Source organism: Papaver somniferum, chromosome 6 (assembly GCF_003573695.1).
Source record: "Papaver somniferum cultivar HN1 chromosome 6, ASM357369v1, whole genome shotgun sequence".
Taxonomy (NCBI): domain Eukaryota; kingdom Viridiplantae; phylum Streptophyta; class Magnoliopsida; order Ranunculales; family Papaveraceae; genus Papaver; species Papaver somniferum.
The window spans coordinates 28,037,303-28,048,207 of record NC_039363.1 but is presented as its reverse complement, the minus strand read 5'-3'; the positions used below and the strand labels follow the sequence as shown (position 1 = coordinate 28,048,207).

Genomic DNA, 10,905 nt, shown 5'->3' with positions numbered 1-10,905 from the left:
ATTTCAGTAATTACTTCTATATAGAATCGAAGGATTGGACGGCTCCTAGACAGCTTGCCTGCTAGTATAGAGCAATAACGTCTTCAGGGTGCAACAAGGTTTTCCCCGACTATATAAAGGAAATATGACGTTTCAACAAGCTCATGTTTCTCAATTCTCAGATAATTAATGCTCCTAGACAGCATGCCTACTAGTATAAAGCCATTAATTAATTATCTCTAATCGCTAACTGAATATTCAATAATATTCTACGATTCTTCGTAATATTTCGTCACTTCAATTCGTGGTTCTTCCCAGCAGTATTCCACGGGTTAGTGATAAATGTTCAACGTACGGGCATCTGAGCCGCTATCGAGTAGGCCCCGACCAAAATGGTGCAAGTGCACTCAGCAATAATGTACAAACGATCACTTGAATGCACGAAGGTGCATTCCAAAACACGAAGGAACGATGAACCTATACAAAATAAGAAGAAAATAATAAATAATAAAATATTAATTGAGGCGCCAAGGGACTGGGCCCATCGGCCGGCCAGTCGTGTCGTGGCCAGTCCACGCCCAGTTTTATATTTTATCATATTTTTATTATTTTCCTTGATCTCATGAAAATCTCTTCATTTGAGCAAATATCCTTCGTTTCATGAAAACTTCTTAAATTCATGAAATTTTCCTCAAGTCATGAAAAATAATATAAAATTAGGGAAACTCGTGGGACCGGGCCCTAACCGGACGGTCCTGCCCTAGCCGGTCCCACACACGCCCCTTATTTCATTATTATTATTATTATTATTTATGTTTCCTTCATCTCATGGAAACTCCTTGATTTCAACAAATTCCTTGGTTTCAACAAACTCCTTGGTTTTATGATATTTCCCTAAAATCATGAAAAATATTATAAAATTAGGGAAAGTGCCTTGGGACCGAGCTCCTTGGACAGCCGGCCATGCCTTGGCCATAGCCGGTCCCACACTTCATGACTCCCTATTTTTATTATTATTATTTCCATAATCTCATGGAAATTCCCTAACCTCATGAAATTCGTCAGTTTCATGGTATTTCCTTCAGATCAGGGAAAATACATAAAACTGGGAAAGGTGCTGCGGGACCAAGCTTTCTAGCTGGCCGGCCATTCCCTAGCCGTGGCCGGTCCCATACCTTGCAATTCCCTATTTTATTAATTATATTTCATCATCTCATGAAGATTCCCCGGTTTCAGCAAGACCCTGAATCCTTCATATTTTCTCAAAATGTTGCTCAAACGCGCATCAGAAAATATCAAAACTCTCAGGATTGAGACACGGACATTATGGTGACACAGGCATATCTCCTTGACTGACCAAGGCCGGCCCTAGGGTTTGCAAATAGCCGGTCCCACATTTTTAATAATTTTGACCTAATTTTCTCAATTGCTCATATTAGGTCCAAACTCTTCTCAAACAACTGGGAGTTTGCTCAAACGACCATCAGATGGTCCCACGAAAACCAAGAGTCGGTACCATGACTCCTTGGTCGGTCCCTCATCTATCCATAATCAGGTTTTACTACCTAACGCTCACACGAGCATTATTTCAATAAATGATTAAACCAACATTTAATCATCCTTTCACCAACTGGTCTTCATGAGACTTTGGTATTTTGCTCATTTGAGCATCTGGGTGTTACATGGTCGACTCGTCATCCCATGTAGCCGGTCCCTCCTTCACTCTGTGGTTGATTTTCAATAAATCACCAATTGATCAAAAATTAGGGTTTCGAATCCAGAGCTCTGCAAAACATAATTCTGAGCAGATTCAAATAATAATAATTTTATGATGATCCAGTGATCAACACCTTTATTATTATGCTCGACCTAGCTGTCAGTATCTTAAATTAATATTTTATTTTTGTCCTGCCACCAAGAATTTATTAGATGAGCAACATTTGCTCAGATCAGCAATATTTGCTCAGACTAAGGGAATATTGGTTCAACTATCAATATTCAACAATTCAGCAGCACAGTTTGCTCGTTTTAGGTTATCACCATTTATTCGACAATGACACCTTTGTCTCAACAGACATGGTTCAATTCATGAGTTTCAGAACATTTGCAAATCATGTTCAACTCAGTAATACAAGGACTCATCGTTCCATAAAGTCAGCAACTGACTCCACAATCGAGACATCAATCGTGTCACATGGGGGGATTAGGGTTTTGGTATGGAGGTCTACGACACGTGTTCATACACACGACAAATGTGATCAAGTCGTGTAATCAGTTGGAAGAGTTAGCAAAACAGTGGATGGGAAATCAACCAAGTCTCTGCATGATGAGCAACTGGTTTTGACACTACTTCCCACTTCCCCACTCTTTGACTTCAGCAACTGTCACACTTCATGGGATCAAGGTGTTTACAATTCCAGCAATATAAAAGGTCTCTGAATCCTGATTGAAACAGACAAGAATTTCTCGACAAGTTCATACAGACAATCTTTCGTCTACACGAACTCATCGTCCGAGCAATCACTCTCAACTGAGTAAATTCAATCATTCGGAACTTTCTTACGCAGAATATACAACACACCTACAATCTCAATCACCATTGATCCCACACATTTCTCATCTTCCCTCCTACAGATCAACCCATCCTCTCTTGTGACCGAATTGACTCTAGAACGACCATTGTCTTGGTTTAGGCTGGAGTCCTACAGATTGATCTCTCTAACTTAAAGCACTCCCTTCTTGTAGTGTATCTGTGTGAGGTTGAGCATTTGATCGGTTCAAGGAGTCCCCTCCGCACGGTCATCTCCTCGATTTCGTAAAAACCAGCAAATCGTTTTTCCCCATCTACAGATTGGCGACACGGTGGGAGATTAATCTTTCGGTTGCAATCTCAAGCTTTCACAAGATGGTTGGTCTTAGGATTAATTCAATTGCTCCAGATCCCATCAAGAATCTCTCGAATGGTAATGTTCCTCACGTTCCTTCGAACAATTCTGGTTACAATGAACTTTCGTATTTTACTACTCCATTTATCTCTGTTGAATCAAACGATGGAGAAATCCCAACTTTGGCTGAACTAGCGCGGAGACAAAGCAATTTCTCAAGAAACGTGGACAGATCAAAAGGAGCAATTGACAATCTGTTCACCTTCTTAGTGCACGTGACAAGAATGCTCGAAGCAGAAGTGGTGGAGCGCCCAAATGCTCCAACTGATGACCTTCCTCAAACCACTTACGAGAAGCCGGTGGACCAGGAGGTTGCACAATTGATCAAAAATTTGTGTAAACTCTTACACTTATCCAGAGAACAACGCACAAACACGTTTGCTTCACTTAACCAGATATCATCAGACATGCATCTAACTCCATCATGCCTAGCAGTCGAAGAGACATCCATGGTGTCTGAGCATTCGATCAACAACATCATATTCGGAGAAGAAGACCGCATGGCAGATGAAGGGCATAATCGATCCTTATACGTGACATGTTTTATCAAAGACTCTGAATTCAAGAGGGCTCTCGTTGATACAGGCGCTTCCACAAATATCATTACCATGAAGACTCTCAAAGCAGCCAAATTCCCACAGAATAAAATTATTCGTCATCCCATCTTGACGGGATTTGAAGGAAGCTAGATCCATACATATGTATATGCATACATAGACCTGAGGGTAGGGCCTATTCAATCAAAGGCCAAATTTCATGTGATCGAACAAGAGCCTGATTACCACATGATACTTGGAAGACCGTGGCTTCATGATAATAAAGTGGTTCCTTCAACATACCATCAATGCATGAAGGCTCTGCTCAATAACAATATTTTTCGCATTGCATCTTCGTCATCTCCTTACGCTCCGGTCTATGACATTGAATTCCTTGAGTCTCAAAAGGACATCCCTGAACCTCCAAGGAATATCTACAGTACTCCACTCCCGAGATGGGAATCCATTGAAAAATCTGCTAAAAAACCATCATCTTCAGGCGTTAAACCTATTAAGTCATTTGCTACACCAGTCAAGCATCGTAAAGATCAGGCTACAACGCCAAGATCCAACTTCATAGCCAGTTATGATGCATAAGGGAGGGTCACGTACCGCCGGCGCAAATATTAGCAATTAATAGGGGAGAACAATGAAAAGTCTCCCCGCCTTGAAGAATCATATCAGAGTGAACAATCACCTGAGGAAGAGATTCAAGATGCTCCACGATAATTGGAAGATGTCACTGATTCTACTACTGATGACCTCGAAACGATCAACATCGGGACGGAGGATGATCCAAGGCAAATCTTGATTAGTTCTGCATTATCACAGGAAGAGCGGGATGGACTGATAAGTCTGTTAAAAGAATATCAGGATATCTTTGCTTGGACATACAAAGAGATTCCTGGTCTTGACGAAAAATTGGTCACTCATCATCTGCACATCACTCCTCGCTCTAAAGCTTTCAAACAGTCGCCTAGGCAGTTCAGACATGAAGTTGAGGAGAAAATCAAAGTCTAAATTCAGAAACTACTGGCGGCAGGGTTTATCAATCCCATTCAGCATCCAACATGGCTGGTGAATGTTGTTCCTGTCAAGAAGAAAAATGGTCAAATCAGATGTTGTGTTGATTTCAGGAACCTTAATAAATGTTGTCCAAAAGATGATTTTCCTCTACCCAACATTGACATGCTCGTTGATATAACCAGTGGTCACGGTATGTTCTCATTCATGGATGGTTACAGTGGATACAACCAGATCAAGATGTACAAACATGATGCCAACAAAACTGCATTTCGTACTCCATTGGGAATTTTCATTACATTGTGATGTCCTTTGGATTAAAGAACGCAGGTTCTACTTATCAACGGGCTATGACTGCCATATTCCACGACATGATGCACAAGCAAGTGGAAGACTATGTTGATGATGTGGTGGTAAAGTCGAAGACTCGAGCATCCCACTTAGAAGTTCTGAGAAAAGTTTTCGAAATATGCAAGGAATACAAGTTAAAGATGAATCCTCTGAAATGTGCCTTTGGTGTCTCCTCCAGAAAGTTTCTAGAATTCCTGGTCACTTCAGAAGGAATCAAAGTCGATCCAGACAAAATGAAAGCCATTACTACCATGCCTCCTCCATGCACTATGAAATAACTCCAGAGTTTTATGGGAAAAGTAAATTATATTCGACGCTTCATCCCTGGACTGGCTCAACTCGTTGCTTCGTTCACCCCTCTGTTGAAGAAAGGAGCGAGTTTTGCATGGACAATTTTCTAACAAGAAGCGTTACAGAAAATACAGCAAATACTGTTATCACATGTTGTCATGAAATCTCCAGTGCAAGGACGGCCACTAATACTTTACATAGCTTCCAGTGACGTCTCTATCGTGGCACTTCTTGCTCAAGAAGACGAAGAAGGTGTCGAACATCCAATTTATTACTTCAGTCGTACGATGAGAGATGCTCAGCTCCGATACCCAAAAGTCGAAAGAGCATGTCTAGCGTTGGTACATGTAATCTAGAAATTCAGGCACTATTTGTTATCCAACAGAGTCGTGCTCGTTTCCAAGGCCGACCCCATAAAATTTCTACTGTCAAAGCCAGCCTTGATGGGGAGACCGGCAAAGTGGCTACTGCAGATGTTAGAATTTGACATAGCATGTGTACCGCCCAAAGCAATCAAAGGACAAGCAGTTGCAGACTTGCTTGCTGCTTTTCTAGGGGAAGATGCAACAATGTTACACGAAGATGTGCCCGGCGAGTTTCCAGAAATCTTAATCATCAGAGAAGAGTCGTGGCTTTTATACTTTGACGGGTCCGCCACCCCTAGCAATGATACTGGAGGAGCGGGAGTGGTAATAGTATGTCCATCTGGTGAAGTCTTCTCACACTCATTCAAGTTGGATTTCCCTTGCACTAAAAATTTAGCGGAATATGAAGCTTTCTTACTAGGCCTGTCCTTGGCCAAGCAAGCAGGAGAAACACACCTTGAGATAAGAGGAGATTCAAAACTACTTTTCAATCAAATGAATAGAGCATACTCTCTCAAAGAAATCACACTCCCCCCTTTTAGAGCTGAAGCTCAGTGGATATTAGCTCATTTTGATGATGCAATAATTGTCCACACTGGACGAACTGATAATATGCATGATGATTGTCTAGCAACTCTCGCTTCCAAACTACAGTTCGAAGAAGCAGAGAAAATAATCACAGTACATAGGTGTGCCGTGTCATCTACTTAGCTCCCTCAAGTCGAAGACATTCAAGCAAACGATTGGAGGGCGCCTATTATTCATGAACTGAGCAGTTCTCTTTCAGAAGGGAAAGTCAGTCTCAAAGAACTAAAGAATTATTTCTTGCTTCATGGAGCGTTATACTATCGGAATCCTGACGGGTCTTTATCACGATGCCTTGGAAGCGACGAAGCGAATGAACAACTCAAACACATACATGAAGAGATCTGCGGACAGACGTTGGTGGTAACACTTTACAGAAAGCTTCAAAGGATGGGATACTATTGGCCTTCCATGGAAGTTCAGTCAATAACTCTGCAAAGATCTTGTCCCAACTTTGACAGTACACCACACTGGAGACTGGAGGGAACCTTACATCAAGTACCTTCAGGACAATGAGATGTCGTTGGAAAAGAAGGAAACAGTCAAACTCATTCAGAGATCTAAAAGGTTTTCCTTTCTTGGCGGAATCTTATACCGCAAAAGCTTTGGTAGGAATTTTACTGTGATGCTTAGCTGAGCATGAAATCCCAACAATTTTAAAAGAAATGCACGACGGAGAACATCAAGGAAAAAGGAAACTATTTCTCCAGATTCATGAGAAGTATTATTGGCCGACCATGGAAGACGATGCAGCTGCATACGTCCAGAGATGTCACAAATGCCAAATCCATGGTAATCTCATCCACACTCCTTGTCTCCCATTGAATTATGTGAATAGTCCATGGATTTTCTACAGCTGGGGACTGGATATCATAGGGAAAATCAATCCAGCGTCTTCAAAACAGGATGAGTACATCATCACTACAACATAGTATTTTACCAAGTGGGTTGAAGCTATACCTCTTCGGAGCACCACTGGAGTCACAATTGCAGCTTCCATCAAGGAACACATAATATGCAGGTTCGGCATTCCTAAGCATATTATCACTGATAATGGAACTCCTTTTGCCAATAAACACGTGACAAAATTTCTCGAGGAATACGGCATCAAACAAGTTTTCTCCACGCCATACTATACCCAAGGAAACGGACAAGCAGAGAGCACCAACAAAACCTTGATCCGGATTCTCAACCGAACAATTCATGATAATCCTCGAATGTGGCATGGACAATTTCCTATGGATTTATGGGCCTACCGGACTGCACCAAGGAGTTCAATGGGAACTTCACCATACTCTATTGTCTATGGAGCTGACGCCATACTCCCAACAGAAATTAAGATTCCTTCAGCAAGGATCGCCACATCTAGTGGAGTACAATGGGATGAAGCGGAAGTGTCGAACTCAAGGATCGCCGAACTGGACATGCTTGAGTCAAAGAGGGCTAAGGTAGGAAAATATGTGGAATCATACAAACAAAGGATCTTCAGATCTTACAACAAAATGGTAAGACCTCGAACTTTCCAAGTAGGAGATTTGGTGCTAAAGACCGCAAAACACATTCAACAAGATATGTCTGCTCCCAAGTTCTCTCCAAAATGGGAAGGACCATATGTAATCATCAAGGAAGTTTTCAGTGGATATTACAAGATCTTAGCCATTGGTGGAGGAGTGGAAGGAAATATCATCAACAGTAAATGGCTCAAAGCATATTATGCCTGATCCATGGAAAACCATTACCTTTTCATTATTTCAAGCATTTCTCAGAATGTAATTTATATTCCTCCAAAGAGTATGCAAAAATACTCCTTTGTTCATTAAACATTTCATAAATGAACAAAAATTCTTTCCACGATCAATCATTCTACCTAAGAAAAAATCCTAAACCTATTTGAAAACAACAATCATAAATGCTCACTCAGAGTGAGGCATCCAGCAAAGAGTAATTCTTAAAAACATCCATGTCAAGCTTCTTTTGAAAGTTTCTGGTCTTCCCATTCAAGTCATGGACAACCTTCTCGACTCTTGCTTATTCCAAGACAAGTGCCTTCTCCTCCTCCAAGAAAACAGTTGTGGTAGAAATCTCATCAGCAGCAGCCGCCGCGCTGTGAATTTTGATCAGCTCGAGCAGATGACGAAACCAGCTTATGTTGAACCGCAAGGTTTCACATTTTGAAATCATCTCATCCCACCTGTGCAGTTCATGATTCTTGACATCTCGTAGATTCATCTCCTTCATCTCTTCAATGATCGGTAACAATCCGACAATCGTAGTCAGAAGGTTTGGGAGAAAGCCTCTCCATATTTTCGTTGTAGCAATGTGCCCGTACCGTCTCAAAATTTTGGTATACAGAAGTACGTGACATTTGGGAATGACGAATCCACCAATTACTTCATTATTTGGGGAAGTATTAGTCATGGGAGCTTCAAAGGGGAGTCCATCTATTGGATACTCATGAACGTGAGTTCTAACCCCAGCCTCCACGGAATCAGTAGAGTCCTCGTTAACATAGTTGCTGCTATTGTCAACCACGACCAAGGACTTCCCATTCCTCCTCTTTCTAGCATCAACGACAACACGAACATCAACATGCGATGAAGTAAATGAGTGTTTATTGAGCATGGAGAATCTCAGCAGAGAAGTTATGGAATTACTTACGGATGCTCCAGTTTCAGCATGAGATGACCTATACCGGGCAGGGGATTTAACAGTCCGCTTAGGCCTCAAATTATGGAAAGAAGAGGGATTCTTATGATCATCCTGCATAAGTTATTTTTCTATGATCAATAATTCTGATCAAATGAAGATGAAGAAAATATATAGAACGACTTACTGAAGCAGACGCTTCTACTTTATGCTTTAATTGAGGTTCGTTTCGAGAAGAAACCTACTGCTGGACATGGCGAGGAGAGGTATGATTGTGATCAAAATTACTTCTGATAATGCACTAGGAAGGAAAAGAGATGCCGTTTAAATAGAAAAATCTAAACATTGAAGGTCTGGATGCTTATCCTATAGTGGATATAGTCAAATCTATTGCGGTTTTTATTGAAACCCTAATTCTCGAATCAGTGTATCCGGTATCATAGAAAAAGTGCGACAATACTGGGGATTGATAGCTCATGCGTATTCAACATGAAAATACTATGGACTAATACTTCGGATGTAATCAGTTGCAACCGTGATATGACAGGTCACGTGTCTCCTCCTAGACGGTTGTATAATCATGCTTCATGGATAATTATTGTCTACATGGACATTGGTCCATCCGATTCAGATGTGAAGAAGATTTGGCGAAAGATACGACAAGGGATTATGGTTCAAAAATAATCTCTAAAGAAATCTCTCTACATAAAGACTGCTCAAATAACCAGAAAATGTCTACTTCGACAAAAACAAATAATCTCAGAGAAATTCACGAGCAAGACTACTCGTCAGATTCATCAGATTTTCCAGAATTATCAGATTCATCATCATCATCTTTCTCGGAGTCCTCTTCAAATTCTTCATCGGAATCACTATCCGGGCCATTGACGAAGTCTGGATGAATCTCAGGATCGCTATACAAGGAATCCCAGTAATCTTCTTTTTCACGCTCAGCTTCAAGGTCATCTTTGACTAGTTTCTTGATCTCCTTGGTACGCTGGTCTGGCTTAATCTTGAGATCTCGTGGCACCCATATGAGTTCATCTTCCGAAGCATCAGAGTCAGAGGGTACGCCGTCAGCTCGAGATCGAAGTTTCTCCTCAGCTGCTAGCACTCTACGCTGGACCCGGTCCCTTCTTCGTCGATAATCATCCATCCCGTGACCCGTCATCTTCGGCTTTTTTCTTCATGAGCTCAGCATAAGTAACTCTATGGTTATTAAGAGGCGCACTATGCTTCGCTCCCTCATTACGATTCATCTTAGCCCGTGATTTGGCTGCGGAAGCTTTGGAATCCTCTTCAGAAGAGGTGTAAGAATAGCTGTAATCATAATCACTGCTGTTGGAAGTCACCATTTTCTGGAACCAGGAGCACAAAATTAGGGATATGCTGATAATGAATCACTACAAAAATGGTAATTCTTAACTCTTACCTCTTTACAATTCCACTAGCACGATGATTGTGATGCAAGAGTTGGAACTTCAAAACCTTGCTCGTTTCTTCGAATCTACAAAAGACGAACAAAACTCAGGTTTTCATAAAATCACGAACACTTCCATCATGCGGGCATTAATCACCGTATTATGAAAAACTAAACAAATATTTCATCATAAATAATTGTTTGTTTTTAGATATTGCTCAAAGTGTTTTCAAAAATATATATACATATATGTGTATAAATAAAAAAAAACGTGACTAACTCACGTAAAAAATAAAATAAAAAATTATCGTGAGCCCAAGGCTCACTTGATTTTATCAAAAAAAAATCTTTGTGGAGGCTTCACAATTTGAAAAAAAAAAACTTTTTTCCTTCGTACAATTGTTATTCTTTGAAACGAAGGTTTATTTCGGTCTTGTGAAAGGTTCATATCTTTTAAGATAGAGTTTTGACTTCTATGAAAGCTCATAAACAAATTTTTATCACTGGACACAGGTCTATTTCAAAAGAAAAATCTCTCTCAATTTAGGGATTATTGCTAGTCTCTTGAACTAATGATCGAACGAACATACATTTAAGAAAATAAGGGTTTTTCTACAAAACTCACACTCATATATACACATGTATAAAATTTTAACATGATCACAACATGAACAACTCGTGGATAAAGTATTGAACTTCTAAAAGAAAAAAAAACTCACTTGGTCGGTGCTGGCCGGAATATGGCCCGGACAGTGGTTGGACTG

General features: G+C 40.6%; 1 protein-coding gene across 1 annotated transcript; it reads right to left on the bottom strand.

Annotated features, from left to right (window-relative positions):
- Positions 1 to 9,502: 9,502 nt before the first annotated feature.
- On the bottom strand, positions 9,503 to 9,892 carry LOC113290686 (histone chaperone rtt106-like). The gene has a single exon (XM_026540270.1). The coding sequence runs from the start codon at positions 9,890 to 9,892 to the stop codon at positions 9,503 to 9,505; it is 390 nt and encodes a 129-aa protein (XP_026396055.1).
- Positions 9,893 to 10,905: the final 1,013 nt, after the last annotated feature.